The 22,859-nt window shown below is 31.1% G+C and overlaps 1 protein-coding gene across 1 annotated transcript; it reads right to left on the reverse strand.

The window, feature by feature from the left end:
• Positions 1 to 379: 379 nt before the first annotated feature.
• Positions 380 to 22,620, reverse strand: LOC143071274 (transducin-like enhancer protein 4). Its single transcript, XM_076245480.1, has 19 exons — positions 22,294 to 22,620; positions 22,043 to 22,140; positions 21,711 to 21,774; positions 21,436 to 21,480; positions 17,830 to 17,967; positions 16,335 to 16,527; positions 15,096 to 15,106; positions 10,351 to 10,500; positions 9,786 to 9,980; positions 9,078 to 9,204; positions 7,342 to 7,540; positions 5,607 to 5,787; positions 5,191 to 5,259; positions 4,386 to 4,487; positions 3,437 to 3,582; positions 2,666 to 2,777; positions 2,135 to 2,217; positions 1,078 to 1,258; positions 380 to 667 (listed from the first exon to the last, which is right to left on the reverse strand). The coding sequence occupies exons 1-19, from the start codon at positions 22,312 to 22,314 to the stop codon at positions 560 to 562; spliced, it is 2,223 nt and encodes a 740-aa protein (XP_076101595.1). The 5' UTR covers positions 22,315 to 22,620; the 3' UTR covers positions 380 to 559.
• Positions 22,621 to 22,859: the final 239 nt, after the last annotated feature.

Raw genomic sequence — 22,859 nt, forward strand, 5'->3', positions numbered from 1 at the left:
ACTTGGGCAAGAAATTGTATTTCTTTGCTACTATTAAACAACACTTCACACATCTATCTACAGTTATATACATATAAACAAGTTCCATTTACACAATCTTTTTCACAGAGTTGGATTAAAGTCTCACTCTTTGAGACACATTAGCACTGAAATCTCCTCAGATCTGCTACAGACTAGCATAGTCTATTTTCTAGTTTGTAACTTGTCCAGGAATGAATGTTGCATCTGCCCTCCATAATTTACACGTTATTTACAGGTTCTGAGAAATGTAATTGCCATTTTAACTACCCTATGTGTTAATTGTATATTTACGAAGACAATTTAACACTAAATATTTGACTTTCCATGCAACTGCATCTTAAACAATCTTGCATCAACCTTCTTTTTCCAATGGACACTACCTAACATAGGTTATCCTTTGACAGTTTGTACAATTTTCCGATCAGAATAGCCCTTTCAATACAAGAGAATTAAATTCTGTTTACGTAAAAACATCTTTCTCTTAATTATTCCATACATAAACTTTTTTCATCCTCACATGTATTTCGGTAGTGTCTCATTAGAAGATAACTTCGTACAATGTTGCCTTCTTATCTCCCGATCCTGTCACAATGTATTTATCGTCGGTAGAAATGTCACAACTCAAAACTGATGATGATTCTTTTGACTACAAATAAAAAATACACATGAAAGAATGTTGTATTGCAACATGTAACTCTATTAGCATTTTCAATGGTGTTTTTTTGGTGTTTTTTTTTCATAAATAATATAACATAAGAAGTTTGTAAACTTGCATTTATCATTAGTGCAGTATTAATCAAGAAAACTTTTGAAGAAGTAATTATAGACATATTTCTCATTTTCTTTTCAGGTTTTTACCCTGCTTGAAATTTTATTTTTTGTCATTTTTTTCTGTTCCTTTAGAGAAACTATTACATAAATGCTTCACACATTGATGTAACACATAACAGACAAAAAAATTAAACAAACGGACAGAAAGGATATTAAGTTTGAATTTTTGTTTTCTTTGGTACCAGGATTTTTATGACACAAATCATATAATTAACTAAGCCTTACCTGGAATATACTAGCACCATATGGAGTTCTCCAAGCATTTAAGAGGTTATCTTTGCCTGTACTGACAAACCATTTACCACAGTAAGCAAACTTAAGTGAGAGAACACAGCTCTCATGAAGGTGTAACTGATATTTATCTGGTTTACTGCAGTGTAACACTTCAACATTACTGCTTTCCATTCTGTAACACAAATTATTTACATTCTTAAAGTCGTGATATATCAAATTATATTTTATTAACACTAACTTTATTTAATTGAGATAATTAGATCAAGATATGTCCTAAAAGAGTTTGTTGAAAAATTCATGGTATCTTTTCTGCACATTTTGTAAATTAAGCACCCTTACTGAACAGGAGTTAATTAAAAGTTGCCTCCTTTCACAAGTATTCACACACGACAAATTATTGTTCGATATTGTTTGTTTACTAAATGTCAAAGTCCATGCAACATTTTTAACTTGATTCATATATAAAAGTTAGATAAGACCTTTATGTGAATGAAAATAGATTCCTCCACATATCTCACTGTGAAACATTTCCCTCGAGGAGATCACAGCCTTTGGAGGTATGAAAACATACCATCTGATGATGATCTTTCTATACGACCTTTAAACACTGGGACATACCAATATTAACACTCCCTCAAGATGGTATTTGATGTTATTTTACATGTACCTCCAATCTCCTCACAGAAAACAATATTTATCATTTTGTTAAGCCTATGTGTCATTTAAAGGTGATAATTTATTGTGTTTTTAACATGTTTATTGCTTAAGATAAAGGACAATCATGTGTAGATATGTATTTTAAAACATTCTGTGTGGCATAATCTCCTTAAAATAGAGGACTTTTTAAAAATAATTTTAATGAAATATGTTTAAGTTTGTGGTAGAAAATTGAAAGTTTAGCAGATGGTCAACGGCCCGGCCCATCAAAGGGAGATATTTTTCTGCAATTTTCCAAAATTTGCTATCAATTCTGTTCATTGGGTAGACATTTGTCAAATAATAACCTTGTTACCTGTGTGTATTTGCATAACTTTGTTCAAATACCTACCCTACAGCTAACCACTCCCCAGTGGGACAATAACCAAGAGAGAATATCTGTGAACTAAAGTCATGCTGTTGTAACTGTCTTCCCTACAAAATACATGATTCAATATTACAATCTAAGATATGCTTCTGTTAATTCATATTTTGAGTGGAGTTCAGTTACTGACAATATGTTGCCAAGGCCAGTATTGCATTGTATAGAAATTAACTATCAAAATTTTGATTTTATTTATATGTAGCAATTTCAGAAATCACACTGATCAATCTCTATTCTTCCCAATTGTTCAACCAAGAATTGATTTAAGTTGTGTATATTAACATAAATCTGATAATTATTCATTTTTTTTGTAACAAGCTGTCTACACATTGACAAAAAAAAAAACATTTATAAGAAAGATATATTGAAAGTTTATGTAGCAATTCTTCTATATACTGTATGTACATAAACTTTGTTTGTGTATTTAATTGAACATGTGACACCCTTAATATTTATTTTCCATATCTTATCCACTTATCTATAACCATGTAAACATACCTCTCTGAGATCCCATGATCTAACTGTATTGTCTAATCCACCTGTCCACAGTTTTGTACCCTCCGGTGAGATATCAATACAGCTTGCACCATCTGTGTGACCTTGAAATTGTCTGAAAGTCAAATGCATAAATTAGATATTATGGTTATAATAAGGTATTTATACCAAATCATCTTCCCCTTTCTTTCAATCTCTCTAAAAAACATTTTATTTTTTTATGGTGTACCAATTTTTATTGATTTCCTGGGTATACATAAACCATGAATTTAAATGTTCAACCTTATTACAAGCTTTATAAAGGCTTCTGATTTCTCAATTCACTAACATTTTAACCAATCAAAAGAACAAAAGCAGGAACGTTGATAAAACTATATTTCCTTACAACTGAGTTAGAAAATGGGAAAGAGACAAACAATGATTTGATTTGATTTGATTTCCTGTGTTTTAACGCCACTTTTAAGCACCACTTTAGGGTTGTCCAGTTTTTATTTTGGGGAAGAATCTGGAGTGCCCTGAGAAAACCAACGACCTTCAATAGGAAAACTGACGTTTCCAGAAAGTGAACATGGGAGTCGAGTGCACCTGCAAGAGCAGGGTTTGAACTGACAACCTGAGTGTTGACTGGCTAGTGATTACAGTAATTACTACTTAGACCACTTGGCCACCAAGGCCCCTGGACAAAAAAATGAAATCAAACAAATAAGCTTATTTTTCCAGTACCCCTTTCTATTAGAATATAACATCATTAAATATACATGTAAATGGTCCTACCTGACTAATGTTTGATTATGTAAGTCCCACACAGCAATGTTACCATCACTACAGCAACTAAAACACACTTTAGAATCTGGACTGATAGCTAGGGCATAGCATGCTGGAGCACTAGATGTTAATTCTGCTTTAATACGAGGTGTTGGCTGTAAAATAAAATATATCTTTCGTTCCAATGTTTATAATGATAAACGGTCTCTATTATAGAAAATTACACAGGAATGTACACTTTGATGGTTAAAAAATATCAAGAAACAGAACATCAGAACAAATGAGAATATTCTAATAAAAAGTTTCATTTACTTCGAAAAACACCAGGCTGTTACAATGGATGACAAATGATAAAAAGACATAAGTATGCATAAATTTACTGAGCTGAAAGTTCACCTTATTATATAACAGATTTGTTAAGTCACAGCTGTAGGAGCCTGGTGATCAAATACACGTGGATATTACTACACAAATTTATATAAATAATTCCATCAGTCAAGTTCACACAAACCAAAATCATACTTGAAGATACAAAAAGAAATATGCTTGGAATAAGCTCATAGTCGATCTGTAGTGCTAGTAGATTTGCATTATATAAATATATGTCTATTAACTATTTATCATGTTTATTTAATAGATCAATTTATCATTGAATACTTCACAAAAAACTTTTTATTGTGTTAAGAAAACTTGGTTCTAAGAAGGAAATACTATTTGAAATCACCCCAAGTTCTTGGTGGGGTTAGTGCTGCTTAGTCTTTAGTTTTCTATGTTGTTTCTTTTTTAGCCAGATTTTGTCAGTTTATTTTCGATCTATGCACTTGACTGTCCCTCTGGTATCTTTTGCCCCTCTTTTAAGCAACAAGCACAAGAAAAGAGACTGTTAAGCAAAAATAACATGACAACAAATTTTCTGTGACAACAAATTCCATTTAAAATGTCTGACTGGATTACTTACAGCAGCCAAATCCCAGATAGATAGAGTACTGGCCTCTCCTCCAACTATTAAAGTTCGGCCATCTTGTAGTAATTTGATTGATCTAATGTAGTTATCCCTTTGCTGAAATAAAAAAATAATCATTTTTAGGAATCTGCCATCTAAGAACAGTTATCACATATCTCTTCATCCTTACCATAATAATATACATACCGGAAAAAAAACAACACTCAATGATGGGTCTTAAAAATGGGAGAGATCTGTTTGTGCCAAAAATGCGTCCTTTTGCGCCTCCAGTGCTATGTTTGCGCCACTTGTTTTAAAATTGCATGGTATCATTTGCGCCAATTAGAAGAAAAATGACTTCCCTATTCCTTTATTCGGACTTGGAACCGACAGTTTACACAGCAAATGTCCAAATCACAAACATTGAAGAATGAAATGCATTTAATAGTTCATTATAATTCCTGTGGAATGCTTCTGCTCCATTACTGGTACGTCTTGGGGTAGATAGTTACAGTTCATACGCATGGTGAGAACAAAGCACTGTGTCAACAACATATGTGGCTAAAACGAAATTAGCAAAAGCTTCTATTTTCTTCTCTTTTGACATATCTTGTATTAAACGGACTGCTGCCTTAAGAATACAGTTGTTCTAAAATATAGTGCATTCAAAACCTAACAAAGCCAAAATAGAACCATCAATTTAAACCTGTCTGAATAGCATTCTGTGAAATTGCTTTGCATATTCAACTGACCATTATTCATAATTTTCTTATTCAGATTAGTAGTAACAATAAATTTGATGCTGGAGAGTTATACTTACTAAACAATCAAGTTGTGAAACTGGACTCTTGTTACCAGGCTGACTAATGTCCCACACCTTTACACAGCCCTACAAAACATGGATACTATTATTCATAATGTTTGATCAAATGTATCTGTTTTTTTCATATTAAATTCAAATGGTAAACAGTTTTATAAGAAGAGGAAAAGATGTCTATAAAGACACATATTTGGTCAAGAAATTTGAACAAGGCTAAAATCTATGTTAAATTAAAGAAATTAAAAGTGCATGTAACTCAAATACCCTGCACCAAATTATTATTTTCAAACTTGCTGGAATTTTTAGGCAAAATAAGGTTACTCAAGTTTTTTTCTTCTTTTGAACACATGTACTTATTTCTTAGTTCATTTTAGTGTCTATAGATTTTCTACATATGACTATTGCATATTACTGACCTTGCCCCCTGTGTAAACATGTCTTGTTGGGTTACTAATGGTTACAGCACAGACAACTTCTCCATGATTTAATGTGTTGATCTGTCGAGCATGACGTGGAATTCCTGGACCAATCAAAGCATCTGGTGGAAATGGAACTGGCTGCATCTGACCATCAGCACTAACATGGAATGAGTAAGCTCTGTTTACAAAATCAACAAACCATGAATAGGGACCAATCAGAAAAGGGTATAAAACTGATTGCATGCTCATCCATAGAATGATGTGAAGTAGTGGTTTTTTTGATGTTTTCCATGGATTATAAAAAAGGTTTTGTACACATGTTTTATAGTATAATTAGCCATGGATTATAAAGAAAGGTTTAGTACACATGTTTTAACGTATAATTAGCCAGGTTTTATACACATGTTTTAACGTATAATTAGCCAGGTTTTGTACACATGTTTTAACGTATAATTAGCCATTCAACTATATAAATCATATTCCTCTTTTTTGTTAAATTTGAAGGATCATATGACTTAAAACCAGAACTGCTATAATTTACAAAAAATTGCATGTGTTTGATCTGTTTTTTATCTTTGCTTAATTCATGCAACAATTATTTATAACCATACAGTTACGTTATCCATCCAATTATTATCATTTATGTGTAGCCATTTAAATAAGGAGGAACGAACTTGTTATGTTTGTATAACGATAACAACATGACTTATAATTCCCAAATACTAACTGCTTTTGACATTGATAATTACATGATTTAACCATATGTTATACATGTAACTCCCTTCGTGACAGTGGAAATGATGTTTTACAACATGCATAATGTGCGTTGTTTTACCCATAATGCTTTAGGGCACATTAAACGTACTTGCAGTGAGAAAACAATTACAATGTTTACATGAAAATTAACATACAAGTGTGTGTGTTATTTGATGTATCTTTCGTGTAATGTAAGTGCAAAAACATAAAACTTAAAATGTAGTTTTAAGTTTTATCGATTTTAAATGTATGTTATAAGCATATTGATGTAAACATATTTTGTTAAATTAACAATGCATGTGTTACAATTTTTCCATGTTAACAATGCATCATGTACTATGATATGTTTTTCTCTATACTTTATGCATCTTTAATAAGTAAAAAGATGTTGTAACCTGAATAAAGTTTTCAGATTAAAATAATATTGAAGACATAATGTGTTTGACATTATAATATAAGTACTTTTGGTTGTATAAGTGCAGTTTTTTTTTACATAAACTACTATTACAGCGGCTTCATAAACTTTTTAATTATTAAAAAAAATCTTTAAATCTTTAAATCTTGTAACAAAAGATTTTGTAAGTGAGAATTTTATTTCAACCTTTTTTTACTTGTGACAGCTTCTACTTGGCAATTTTAATTAACAATTAAAAAACCCATGGCACAGAGTGAAGCAATGTGTCAATAAATTTATCAAATTTCAGAGGAGTACCAGATTTCCCAGATTTTTTGCCTACCAATTGTTGATGCCCAACTAGAAATGTAATGAAGTATAAGACTGCAGTAGTCTATTTTGCCATTTGCAGATTTGTTATATCTTTTCTATGGCACTGAAAATGTATGCCCCTTCTAAGGGAAACAACTCCTATTATTGGTAAATAGACTATTCCACAGAACTTTTTCTTTCATGTTTTCAGGCTTTAGTTTGATAGACTTGATAAACACTGCATGGCACGTTAATCATATAAATACTTACGGTTTTCCACCAGGAATATTTCCGATTGCTCCTGATCTCATATGAGCATGTGGATCAAACAAAGGATTGGTGGAGGATCTATAGCTATTTATAGCATTAGGTGAGATGTTGTTGTAGGGCATACCATTACTGTATACACTGCTAGGGACCTCTGCTGGTAATCCGTGAGCTCCTGGAGGCATAAAGGGAGGATAACCACCTGTAATCAGGCATTACACAACATCAAAGTCTTACGTGTTCTACAACATCTAATGTGTATTACACAACACTTAATTGAATACACACATAACTCATGATTTCTAAGTTGTACATTATACAACAGAAAGTATGTTATGTTTTTATTACAGGTTTACAACAAAAGCAATGCAAACAACATCAAATTTCAACCCCTCCAACCATCCCTACCCCCATCCCCTCGCTAAAATAAATTGTACAATGAACCAGTAATATGTTCATGCATGGAACTATTTTAATGATAATTTTATTTGTGATTTTCATAGTGACAAACTAGCTAAAATCTGAATTGTAAGTATAAAATGAGATAATAAAAGCAGATTCCTAAAATTTGAGTTATACACTGAACCAAAGTTTAAACTTTAAACACTTTCCAAATTAAAAATGTTTATTAAAGACTCCGTTTTTAAGGGAAGGTCCAAACTTGCAAAATCATTTCCTTAGTCCACAACATCAACATTAGTATGATAAAACATACATACATAAAAAATTTTGATGGGATAATTGATTGTCATATTAATTCTTTCATTTTGAACTACATGTATTTCAATAGGTTTCTTCAATGACTGGTTTTATTATGAATTTATCAATGACAAGTATCGTAAGTTATAGCATATTTATTAAATCTTCTGTGAAATTAATTCGGAAAATGAACACTTATATGGGGAAAAAAAGTTCCTTATATAATTACCTTTTACCTTGTGTACAGGTGTTCAGTATATACCTTATATATCAAATTCTTAATAGATGTCTTAATACACATCGTAAACAATTTTTTTTTTGGCATTTTATTTGCAAACCCATGAAAGCTAAATAAAATGAAAAAAGCTAAACATGCTTACATCTAAAATAAATTATACAACATATCTAAAAGCAATTTTATAACATTTTTGATTAAATTTACTCATCCATGAGATGATTTCTGTGTGAAAAAAACTTGTGGTGCATTAAAAAAAGTAGAACGATTAGTCATACAAACCACAAATTAAGTATGAATACTTTTGGTCATGAACTAATTTCTATAAATTTTTTTGACAGAAATGGATTGCCATGTTAAAAGGGATGTGGTTAAATTGGGCGTAAATAATTTCTGGTTACATCTAGCCTACATTGTTTTAAAACTTGTAAACAAATTAAACATTTAAAATGAATTTTAGTTTACAGTTAAATAATTTATGGTTCAAAAGGTTTACTGTTAAAATGATCCTGCCTATTTAAAACACCTACACACATTTAAACCTCCCACTTTTCAAATACAAACTACATTAGGAAAACATATCAATAATTTGAAACTAAATTTCTACAGACATATTTTATTATTATTTAGCAAGTTTAAGTCCAAAGACCCAAAGCTTCACCTAAAATTCTATGACAGACATACATATATATATATATATTTGATGCAGAATATAATATAATACTGCAGCTGTTCCAAAGAAGAACAGTAAGAAGCAATTATAAGACATCAATAAAACCTAACATCACCACAATGAGACACTTACCACCTAAAGGATATTTGGCTGGATTTTTCATAGCACTACCACTAGAGGGACCCGGAGTTGTGTTTCCTGAACTAGTAGGGGTTGCTGGTTTTGACACAGGAGTTGTTGACTTCTCATTTTGTAATGACTAAAAAATAAGACCATTGCATTGAAATTTCAACAGTGAAAATGAATAAAGATGCTTCTTAAAGAAGCTGATAGAGTTACCCTACCTATAAATATGCAAATGAAAAAAATACTCTATTTCAATTTGACAAACTGTAAAATTAATTAAATTCTAGTTAAGAACTTTTCCAGGTGTGATTGACATACAGAAAAGTAAGGTGAAATTCAGGAATCTTACTTTTTATATGTAATCTTGAAAATATTATTTTTATTTTGTGTACAATGACTAATCTTCCTGTGCCTCTGTCATTGAGAAGATACATTTGTTTCTATAGTGTTCTCTTTCTATTTGTGTCTGGGAGGAAGGAAATTTGTTTTAATGATGTCATATCTTGTGATTGTTCTTGATAGAAAAACTCTATTTTTAATGGTGTCCTGTCTTTAAGGAAGGACACTTGTAACAGTGTCCTGTCTTTTGTTTAAAAGGAGGATCCCTCTTTTAATGGTGTCATGTCTTCTGTTTGTTCTTAAAGAAAGGACACTAGTTTAATGGTGTCCTGTCCTGTCTTGAAGGACGGGATATGTATTTAGTGTGTGCATTACCTCTCTGTGTTTGTGAGATGTAGAACTAGCATGAGATGAAGCGTCACTTCTGGGACTAATTCTTTCATCTTTCTTTGTTGACAGATCTTTGGATTTTTCTCTTGGAGACATATCTCCATTAACAGCTGGTCCAGTAGCATCTTCACCGACATCAACCACAAGCTCGTCTTGATCTGATTTCTCACCCTCACTGCTCTGGAAATGGTCAAAATTTTATTTATTAGAAAAGAACAAGTTAAAAGAAAGATTTAGCTAGAAGTGTTTGTATCAACATGCATATGAGTAGTCAGTCAGTGACTAATATCACAATCCTAATAATTTCTAAACTGCATTTCCCTTTATTTATTTCTGTAATGGTTATTTTTCACAAAAATAAGGCTTTTATTTCTATGATCCACAGAGTTGATGCATTAACCTAACAGTGATAACAATACCAGATTGTACCTCCTACACATATATTCTCTTCTCTATATCTGCATAAACAGGATGTTGTGATTTACATGACATTATGCTAAGAGTGACATTGTTAATTTATTTATAACACTCCAACATTAGAGATTCTTACCTCATGTATACTGCTAACATTGGCTTTGCTCTCCTCCATTCTTGGTCTTTTCTTTGAGGATTCTGGAGGATTGTCAGGAGTTCGTATTCTGTGAGGATGTGAGGAATATTTTTCATATTTTTCTCTATCTCCAGGAGATGCTGATGACCTCTGTTTAAAAAAAAAGGTTATTTTTAATTTAAAATAAACTGAAATTAAAAATCAATGAAACAAATAAACCCAATATCTAAAAGTCTATTATCTCTCCATGTATATCTATATATAGACAATCATACCATTCCTCCTTATCTTTATAGATCTGAGACATTGAATCTTTACTACAGCTTTTAAAAGAACAAACCTTAAAACTGTTTTTAACCCAAGAAACCTAACAGAAGAAACCTTACAACTGCTTTTAAAACAAGAAACCTAAGTATTAAATTGTGAAAAATAGAAGTCCATTACATTTGGAAAATATCTAAAAGCATGTTATTTTTGCCTTTATAAACTGTTTTAAATGATACTCAATATGGTTTCTTTATGCTTTTTATGCAAAATGGAAGTAACCAGCCATTTATATGAATGTAATTTACAGTTTTAAATTGATATTTTACACTTTTCTCTAAAAGTAAAATTTAAATCTAAGATTTTATGTAGCATGTTATTGAGATTTTGCTTACAAGGCATAAAAGCAAAATATCCTTTTACACAAAATGATTCAATGCAATTTGAACACTGATAAAGAAGTATCTATATAACATGATCAATGAAATTAAAACACTTTTCAGTCAATTCAAATTCAAAGTTAAGCATGTGGAAACTTGTGAATTATATCAAAGATCAATGACTGCATGATGGTATAATTGCATTTTTAAAAATTCTGATTTTTGGTTATTAGATATTCTTTGCTAATTGGGGAAGAAGATGTTCTGAATAAAAACTTTTAATTTTCTTTTGACGATTTTGTTTTTCAAGTGCCAGATTGTTGTCTTTCTGTGTCAGAATTATTAATAAAGTCTGCAGTTTTTTCCAATTACATCATTTAAATTTCATGCCTGATTTTGTCAAATTGTCAATCCACTGAGACAAGAGAACGATAACAAGATGTTTTTTCTCAAGTTATGAATCACAACACTCTTTTATTCTTTTAATATTGTGCCTTTGGATTTCAATATCCATTTGTAATAGACCATTTTAAACAATATATCCCAAGGCTGTTAAAGTTATTATGTGCAAAGAAATAATATTAAAGTTTCTCAATATAATCAGATAATCCATTGAGAATTATGTTAGTTCAACTGTCAGTTTGCCAAACATTACAGTATAGTAAAAGATTGCAAACCCTCAGATTTAAATTATTTAGTTATTAGATTAAAATTTATATTAGAAAATCCTGCTAAAATCTATAATAAGCTTAAAATTTTAATTTCATTTTATTACTAAAGGATAATATAGCCTACAACACATTATAATCCTAATATCTTAATCGTCTCTTAATTTGCCAATTAAATTAATTATCGGTATTAACACATTTCTCATTGACAGATTATTTTAAAAGAATTTAAAAGCTTTACTTCTTACAAATGTCTTATCTCAAGAAGATTTCAAGTTAAGTTTTAAGAAAACCAAGGATAAAAGTGCAGATGAGTGAAGTCTTGATTTTTGACCATTGAAAACTTTTCAATCTACAATTCAATGTCCTGCTCACAATGAAACTTTGTATCCTCCACCCAGTGCCAGGATGGTTTAGACTTCAAGGCACATGTCATTAGATTTACAATTGATTCACTCATTGAACTCAATAAACATGGCGAGAAAAAAGTCATTTGGAGAAAATGAGGTTCACTTCAACAAACAGAAATCTTTGAATTTCTTGATAAAAATTTCTTCTTAAGATTGATTTTTATCTTCTTATGTTGACACACCAAGTAATTCTAAACATTTATTTGAAGAACCACTTTCAATGTTCTGATCAAACAATTTTTCCTCAACAATCTAAACAACGAAAAATTCCGTAATTTCAAAAAGCCCCAGAAGGAAACATTACTATGTCAACAATATATTGTTTTTAACCCTGAAGCAATCCATTAATAGTGTGTGCAGAGACTCTAATGTACACAAGTTCTCAATTGACTTGGAAAATCTATATGAATACACTTATTTACAACTAAACACTAACTAGTGTTTTCATAGAGCAGAAGTAAACAAGGACAAATAATGATGAATATATTTGTGTTTGCTCTACGGCCTCTGAGTAACAGCTTTTGAAATATTATGATCCATGGGCTAACATTCAATATTATAAAATGTAAATATTGTTAAAGCATTATGAAGACAAGTAGCTAATATCCCATCACAAAGTTATATTACCCACTGTCTGTGTTTGTATTTCACACATTCAAATGATGGATTTTTATACTACAAAGTTCCAGAGGTTGAGAAAAAAGTCAATTTGCACTTAGGTTGCTATTTAATCTTTGACCTTTAACCTTATATCTTACTCTTGGGTGTTGAAGACAGTTTAAGGATGTTTTCAATGCTTTTTAAATGGAATTGTTTTCACGAAACCTTATCACAAAATATGGTGTATAGATATAATGTACCGGTATAGTACTTCACCTTTTTTCACATTTCAGTTAAATACCTCAATTTTTCCTGATCATTGATAATGAAAATAAAATAAAGTTATTAAAAAGAAAAAACATGTAAAAATATCCCCAAAATGACCTTTTTATACTCCTACTTAAAGATCAAAACTGAAGCGGCTTAAGAAAGGACACCTCAGCAGGTTTTTTTCTGATACTGATTAAAATATTTTTGTCTGAGACTTGAAGCAAAAAACTGAACTCGCACACTGAAAACATAAAGCTGAAAAAGATATCTGAATGTATTTAACGGTTCAACAACCCCAATATCACAGCATAAAAACAGTAAGAATTCCTTCTTAAATAAATCTCTTCTAATCCCGGAATTACTTTAAAACCGAATCAATTCCATTTGAATGATAAGAACTGATCCGATCTGCATGTCGCCCTTTAAGCTACATGAACAATATTACTGTATGCTTTTTATGGCTAAGTTGACATTTTACGATCAAATTAAAATCGGGGTTGCAAAAGTGTTTTGGTTTTCTCATGCGTTTATAATTCCTCAAAGGTTTTTATACTACTTAAGGCATAATCTCCAATAAATATAGTTCTAGCTTCATTTAGTGAGGAAATAGCTTGCGGTATATGTGAAAATGTATTATTAATGAATCTGAAATTTGTAGCAGTACTGTAAAAATAAAATGCTGCCCTGGAATTCTCAATAACCTCTAAAAACTGTGCATTTTCAAGTTTTCTAGTCTATTTGCATTACCAATAGTAAACTTGCAGATGTATATAGGGTTATTTTAGGTAGACACAATACTGTTAGCACTTATATCTGAATACACCTGGATTCATTTGGTTTCTGATTTATCTTAATTTAGAGTAAATGTAGCAAGCTTTTTAACAACAAACAACTTAAACATGTTGAATTTGAAGTACAGCGTTTTTATTATTTGGAAGACAGCATTATCTTCATTACAATGGAAGACAGCATTATCTTCATTACAATAGAAAGATAGGTTTGCTTTTATTTATTTGAACTTCCGTCATTTAGCCCCCATTCAAATAAACGCTGTTAATAAAGAATTCATGTGGACTACTGGTTTCCATATACTTTTGTTCTTTGAAGGTAACAGTATGACACAGAGACAAAAATAGATAATTCTGTACAATGTATCAACATTTTCACACCTATTCAAACCACAAAATCCTATACCACATCAATAAAATAGACATATATTCAGTAAAGGTATGGGAAAAACCTAAACACAATTAAATTAACGATCATGAAAATTTATGTCGCCAAAAAATGATCTATTTATCTCACCACATTAGATTTTAATTTTTTTTTACATGACGTTAGATTGAAATTCAAACTTAAAAATGATGTTTAAACACAACTCCTTTAATATGGATGGTATAAAGTTGCTGGCTGACTGCATTTTCCGGTGATAATGGGGATGACTAATGGATAGATTTTTCGACAGTAAGATCAACAATGGTGTTTAAATGAGTTTAACATGTTTAAGTACAATTCAACAATTTTTAACAACTTTCTCCTCGCCTCAGTGATCACAAATACCTACTTGAACAAGCTTAGGTCTATACATGTCACAAGATCTCATTATCCATCTTTGTAACATAATACACTTCCCATCTCAAATTCTCTTGCCCCTACTTACGATTTTTTGTTTTCATTGGTTGACCATTTGAAATTTTATACCTGTAAAATGTCAGCATTGACAACAACCACATGCTTTACAGAAACATGATAAACAAGAGGACCTTAATAAAGGGGCATTATAAAGATGTTGACCATGAAGAAAAGCAGTTATAACCTTTTTTCAGATTTTCTGAGATTTTTTTATAAAAAAGTGAACTTAAGAATTGAAGTGTTCTACACAATACTATTTCATATGTACATGCATGCATGCATGGATCAAAAACCACAAAATATTCATGTATAAAAGAATAATCAACCACATTGAAATTATTTGTTTTAAGTGAATCCTGGTTTGTGGTCATGTTATTGTATACTCTTTTGTTCAGGTTGAGAACAAGCATGTGGATGGCAGGATGTGGCATAAGTAGTGTTTAATTTATAGCAACCCTTCCAAAAACATCTGAATCTATGAAGTATTTCAACAATTATATAATTATAGTACATGTACTTACATTTTTCTCTTCTGTAACCATATATGAAAAGAAAAGGAAACAAAGAAATTATAAGATTTGGTCATTAAATTGTAGCCAAAGGAAATGTGTTTGTTTAATTCATTATTTTATGTTTCAGTTAGTGATAGATTTCCATACGATATTTTTCCCCAGTAGAAAAAGTATTTAAACATCTGGACATTTTCCAACACTGTTAATTAAGTCCATCAGTTTGGACACCATACTATATAGAAATGTTTTTTGTCAATATCATTATCTTGTACATCTATAATTCAGAATTCTCCATACAACACTGGGACTATAATACATTGTCCTCTGATTAGACAATTCTGTTGAAACAACTGAAGGGAGGGAAAATCAATACAGACATTAATTTTTCATAAAACTGTCTGAATACATGAAATCTGGATAGTTTACCCATAAGAAATGGAAGTTTTGACCCGAGAGTAAAATAAATCTAATCGCTTCCATGCGAAATAATGTAAAATCAATATCGGAGAAAAATAAATTCTTAGAGCCAGGAAATGCATCTCAATCAACTGATAGCAGCGGAATTAGAATAGTAGAAAACAAGTTACGTCAGCCAAACAATTTTCTTACGGAGAACATTTCAAATTTTCGATTAATGACTATGTCTTATCAGATTTTGTGACTTGTTAAATTATCACTCTGTAATTCACTTTATTTTTAATTAGCAAAAATAAGTCTTCCCTATTGAATCATGAGTTTGATTACTTACTTAATAGATATAGGAAGATGTGGTATGAGTGCAAATGAGACAACTCTCCATCCAAGTCACAATTTATAAAAGTAAACCATTATAGGTCAAGGTACAGTCTTCAATAGGGAAAACTAACAGTTTAAGTATGTAATCATGATTCAGTTAAGGTCATTGTCTTTTGAAACTAAATATCGCACTAAATATAAAGAGCCCACTGTCTCTCCAAACAAAGGACTTCTCAATTCAATACTTGTGTCATCCATTGTCAAATTAATTTAAACATGTGACATTTTAAAAATTGTACCATGCAATATACATTTCTGAAAAGCAATTACACTGTATTTTCTGTAAGGTTTTTATGGATTCAAAGAGCAAGAAGAGAAATTTACTAAACCCAAGGTATAACCAAAATAAACGCTCATATATAATGGCTAATTTTTGTATATATATTAATTGTTGATTGACATGGAGACAGATGTCAGACAACAGTTTAATTTTAAAATGAAGACAGTTCTCACCTTTTTCAATATCTTTACTAAGGCCAGGTAAATGACCACCGGCTCCAAGTCCATGACCTAGTGCTAATAAACTAGCTGCACTTGATACTGGCAGCCCTGGGGGTTGTAAGCCTGGAGGATGAGGAGGCATGGGGAAGGGTGGGGCACCATGTCCATGTGCCCCAGCTAAATGCTGTCCTGCCTGCATCTGTTGCTATAAAAAAGAAATTCATCATGTGGATTAAGTTGTTTTGGTGACTCATTTTTATATGAGGCAATGTCCTTTGGCAAAGGTTTTATTAATGACTATTTTTGAAGTATCACACTTGTGATATTTCAGTGTTTGGAAGTGCTTATTATGTCTACATAAGATACTATAAGAAAGAAATTAATAATTTGCTACTTATAAGTTCTTAACTAGCAGCAAAAATGCCTCTCGACAAATATACATATATATAAAATTGATGGTCTTTATTTGCCACAGGTTCTTCAATTTGAGGTTTAAGTAGAGCCTGAAGCCTTAATAATTTTCTGCATGATGATGAATTTGATTAATAAAATTCTGTCAAAGATGTATGGGTGAACTCTTCTTAGGTAAAGTAATAAACTGTATTTTCTTCAATATCAAAGAAGATCTGCAATTTCAAAGCGAAATCTAAAGGCTTATTTCATAGTTTGAAATAATTTTATTCTTCTACACTATTTACAGGTTATAAACATTTTAAGCATTCCCAGATGTAAAATAATTTCTACTAATTAGTTTGTAACAGGTGAGATGATTGTTTTGCTCTCACCTATATACAGGTGATACATACAATGTAATGGGTGTGAGTAATCTGTGGATGGACTGGTTTTAAATTAATATTTTGTGGTTTGTAAGGCTATACATTTATAAAACCATAAGTTTGAGTAATCCTGTCAAATTGTGGTCTACCAACTGCTTTTATCTTTGGGAAATGTGAAATAAACAAAGTATTTAATTACCTTCGTTTTAAAAAAATTCACAATCTTTTGGTATTACATTTAATTGGACACCTGACAAAGCAATGGGATTTTCTTTAGCAGTGGGATGTTTTAAACAAAAGAAAAATGCACCCCTCTGATAAAAGCAGATGGTGTATCTTTGTACAACTATCACATGATTGTCAGGTTGTGGTAATATCAACACTTTATAGCTACATGTACATGTGACAGGTTGAATCTAGATTTTTTATTTAATTTTGCTGTGTTTTTCATCATACATGATTTTTTCTCAATAACAAAATATTTTTGTTGGCATGTTTGTATGTACTTCTTTTTTATGCTTGCTTTGACTACCACCCTCCTTCCCTCCCTTTTCAACAATAAGAACTAAAAACAAAAATCTTTAATTTAAATCAAAATGAAAATTGATACTGTAAACATAACTACCAAATGACACTTAAAGTTAAAACTGAAGCTGACATTAGACAATATTATACTTATACTTGATGGCACCTACCCCCATAATAGAGTTCTTGTTCATGTTGACACCTACCCCTATAATAGCATTGAGTTCTGTCATTGTTACTTGTTTTGCTCTTTCTACAGCTGCTGCAACTTGTTGTTGATGTTCTTGTGATAAAAATGGAATGACCTGAGCACATATTGCATTCAATCTTTTGGCAATTTCAGTCTGAAAATAAAAATGAAAGTTTATATATTTCTATGGATTACGTGTATATTTGTTACATTGTATATATATATTTGTAAAAAGTATCTTTTTCCAAAGGCTACATGATTAAGCATTACATATCATAATTGTTAGTATTAATATACCCTTTTCTAAAATTTCATTCCAGCTTAGTGTCAAAACACACTTGTACATTCATAGAATGCAATTATAATTTTCAAAGCAGGTTTTAATTTAGAGGAAATTCTGTGAAATTGAGTACAGAAGACCAATTTGAAAATAATTATGTACAATAATAACCTAAAATCTGATAAGCTCTATGTATCTGATGTAGATTTCCTTGAAAGACAGGATATGGGTTTAATGTAGGAAAAAAGTTATCATAATAACACTAACCAACAATTAAAACATATATTTATACTTCTACAAGGTCACATAAAAAAATACTGTTAAAAGATACATGTACACACAACAGTGAGATCAAGAAGTCTCAAAGACAAATAATTATCTGAAAGCCAATTTTAGGAGCTGAATTCTTATCATATACAAAATTATACACAACAAAAAAAAAAAAACAGAAAACTGCAGTAAAACAGCCAGTGACAAAAATCATCTGGTAAAGTTGCCTGGTCCTTATAAATAACATTTTTAGTTCCTTCACAAGGGGACCTCAGTGTGAAGTAAACTTTATGGAATTTCAATCCTCATATGTGTATCTAATGTTATATGTTAAACATGTCCATCAATCTTCCTCACAGACCCTTAACTGCTATCAAACATTCTATTTTCCACTGATTACAAAGAAATGCTATGTCCTATTCTCACATCATCTGGTATTCCTATAAAACACTTCCCTTTCTCCAAGTTAATTAACGATCCTTGGTAAGCGACAACATATGGCAAGGTAATTAACATGCATATCATTTCACTCTTTGCTAACCTTATTTTTTATAACATATTTTGTCAGTTATAGCATAGACACAAATTACATCTGGCTACACTTTCTTCAGTTGGTAAATATAAGGATGTCTGGTGTAGCTTTATATCACCTTTTATGAGTGATGGGGGACAGGGTACTTGAGACTGAGGTGAATAGGTGTGAGAACAGTCAACTGACGACAGAAGAAAACTAGTTTCTACACCCCCTCCCCCATATCAGGGTACTAGAGACTGAGGTTAATAGGTATGAGAACAGTCAAAAGACAACAGAAGAAAACTAGTTTGTACACTACCCCCCCAACCCCCCAACCCCCACATGTCAGGGTACCAGAGACTGAGGTGAATAGGTGGGAGGACAGTGAACAGAAAAAAGAGGAAACTACAATCCCCCCTCAAACGTTAGGTGTATACTAGATTTTTTCAGTCGTCTGTCGATTGTTCTCCCACATATATATACACCTAACATTTAAGGGGGGATTGTAGTTTTGAAAAGATTGATTGAATAATTTTCATCAACTTCTAATTCTTCAATTACAAATGAAATATGCCTTAGTTTCATAATCTGTGATGCAAAGATCAATAGGATAGCCAACCTAGTGGATAATTCCAAAATACATTACATGTAGTTTTCTGTTTAATCCACAATCTAAGATCCAAAGTGCAGGAAGATTTAAGTAATCTGAAGATGTTAATCTTATAATGTTAACATTCAATTAGAAGTTGAGGAAAATTATTCAATCAATCTTTTCAAAACAATTTGTTATGATTTTTTTCTGTTTTTACCACTTATTAAATTACAGCAATTGATATTGATTTCCTTCATTTATTAACATGATTATATTTACTGTCAGTTTTTCATTTCTGTTGACTATGTAAACAAAAGTGGCAAGAGTTAACAATAAGATAAAGGATTCCCCATTGTTTTCTTTTCCTATTGATCCCAACCTATCACTATTCTTCTTGTCTCAAGTGTTTGCCAATGTATGCTTCAACAAAGCCATGTCAAACTCAGAGCAAGTTGGATTGCATATTAGCAATAAACTTTTATTGATTATCCATTAAGAGTTTCATTAAATAAAGTTATTGACCAAAAAGCTTTTTCTCTTACAATCATTGTGAAGAGATTTTTTTCTTTTCCCAACACTGATCATCATCTAAGACTCTTGTCTAAAGAGTTTCCATGGTGACAGTATTTTGGTTTGAACAGATTATCAATTTGGTTCAAAGTGATGTATTTATTTATATTGATTGGGTAAGGTTGATTTTATTAACTATGAGAAGACTAAACCTCTGTTCTCTAATTGTATTTCAACTTAAGAGGAGAACACATTTCTAGCAATTTGTAGAAAATTGAAATTCTGTCAAAAACAATGTTGATAAATAATGCAAATATATAAAAGTTGTCTGTCTCAAAGTTAAAGATATTCATGTTATAAATTTTTAATAGTTTCATGTTATCAAATATCTTTTCAATTCAAATGATTTTGACATGTTTTTGTGAACATAAACGAGAAGAAAAGAAAGTGAGATAATTATCATTTAAAACAAATTAGAGACACCTTTCATCCATAAATCTACTTGCAAGTATTTTAATTTTCTGACAACAAATAAAGCTATAACCTTTAGGCCATTCTATGCTCATAAATGTGAAACAGCAGGCTTTTTTTCACTCCAATTATTTACCAGTGAGTAATTACTAGCCCCAGAACTATTATACACAAAAATGTGCTTGTTGTTAACTATTTAATTCAGTACAGAGTTGGCACTTTGCCAAAAGCAATATAACACTGCTTCAGGTATAATTCTGCCTGCAAGACATAATCCAATTTAATACTGGAGATATTACATCAACTCCCAATCAAAATATAAATCTTTACAGGTTTTTACTTATCAATGTCCATCATTTTTACATTTCAATTGAGGGAGGGGCTTATTCAGTATTTCTGCAAGATTGACATTCCAATCAGAAGACACCATTTTCATTAGACTCCACAGTTGATGATCCACATTTTATAGATATTTGATCCTTTTGACAAATAAGCATTTTTCACCATAAAAAAAATTGACAAATCTGAGAAGATAATCATGTAAAATGGATTTCTCAAACTATAAAACAATTAACTTATTTGTATTCAGGATTCTCTTATTCTTTTCCAAAAGTCATAGATGGATACTGTATTGTTTGGAGATATTCATATCTCGTAGAATATGACCATGTTTCCTCTCTAGGGTCATTGCAAAGAACACGGAATGTCTTAGTACTATTATTTTGAATGTTACTGCTGAGACTTCAGTTTTTTTTTAGAAGAATATATGTAGAACCTCCCAACATTAATATCATTCAATGTGTGACCCTCACTATTAACTGACCCCCACTCCTTACCATATACATATTATCATGTTTTAGTGTGTTTATGATATATATATATATCCTGTAGGTATAAAGGGTGATAATACACCTGCATTGTACTGTCAAGGAAATTATCAAATTTAAGTTTAGAATAAATTAAATGTCAAATGGAAATTATTTACCTGTTTATGCATTTCTACATTAAGTCCATATGACATCTCATAGTACTGAAAAAAAATAATTGAAAAGCATTATAATGTTTCATGGATATAAGTTACACATGATAATGACATAGTGTAAAGTGTAAAAGTTTGAGTGACAAGTGAATACAAATAAAAATACACATTGAAATTATCCTAATCACCAATATTGCATCTGTTAAATTACATTCATAATTCATAATCAATGCAATTTCAATTATCCTGTCAATTTCATGCATCACTAAACAGTCACTCACCATAACATAGTGTCTCTGCATTTCTGTTTTCTCCTGAGCCAGTTTTTCACATTCCATTTTTAAGCTGTAAAAAAAAATCCATTACTTTAAAATACCAAAATAAACAGAAGACCAAAACATTTGCTGTCAATGCAAACTGATTGAATGGGATAATAAACAATTTTATTTGTCTATAAAACAATATGAATATGAACAAGTTACAATTGAAACATAAATCATTATCATAAAATTACTGTCAGAAAATGTTACGGTCTACTGATCATGGTATACAAAATCATTACCGTTTTGGTATAAAATTTGACATTAAAGATTTAATAGCCTAGCTATGTTACCTGTGATATTGAGCCTGTAGGAAGCTAAATTCTTCCTTTATTCTGTCGCAAGATTCAGACACTGTAAATTTGAAAGGTTGCCCCGTCTGGTGTGGACCCTAGGAAAAAATAGAAATAAACAATTTTAAAACATGTTTAGCAGGAGACAAGGCTCCATGAAAATCATAAAATCTTCGAATTGATAGTTTACCCGCCATTATATTCAAGTGGTTATACAGTATAAGACAAAGAAAACTAAAACATGGACTTACAGGATGTCTGTTAGGGTACATTTTAAGATCCAGAATGGAGGCTTATGTAAATCTAATCCTAGGTAAAAAGTCGGTGACACAACAAGACACACTTATCACAAAGGAAATTCCTATTGTACTGACGCGAACTTCATAGTCTAATGTTTACATTCCATTTCTAGTGAAATATTACTGGTCCTTCAATCCCCACATGCACAACAAGACACTGGAAGCAAAAGTCTTTAATCCAAGGAGGCGAAAACCTCAAATTTTATAATCAAAATAGAAATTAGAACAGAATTCAACGTTGTATTTTTGTATCCACTGCAAGATCCGTGTGAACTGCCCATATAAAATGCCACACACAGTACAATTGAACACAAGTTATTATTCTACACAATCTGCCAAAGCATTTGCCTTATTAGGATGACTGTGATTGGTTGAACTGAGGTATATTTCTTGTCTAACTACCCACGTGCTTAATGGATTATTAAAGTTTTCACACTTTAACTATCCAATCGATGCTCATTTTTAAATCCATCCCGCCTCAAGTGTGCATATGTAATGAGTGAATGTGAATAATTAAT

Source organism: Mytilus galloprovincialis, chromosome 4 (assembly GCF_965363235.1).
Source record: "Mytilus galloprovincialis chromosome 4, xbMytGall1.hap1.1, whole genome shotgun sequence".
NCBI lineage: Eukaryota > Metazoa > Mollusca > Bivalvia > Mytilida > Mytilidae > Mytilus > Mytilus galloprovincialis.

Coding starts and splice junctions, on each gene's coding strand:
- LOC143071274 (XM_076245480.1), bottom strand. CDS start 22,314: ATGTACCCTAACAGACATCCT. Junction 17,968..21,435: donor ATGTAGAAATGCATAAACAG/GTAAATAATTTC, acceptor TTTTATTTTCAG/ACTGAAATTGCCAAAAGATT. Junction 4,488..5,190: donor TTTCACAACTTGATTGTTTA/GTAAGTATAACT, acceptor TTTTTATTTCAG/CAAAGGGATAACTACATTAG.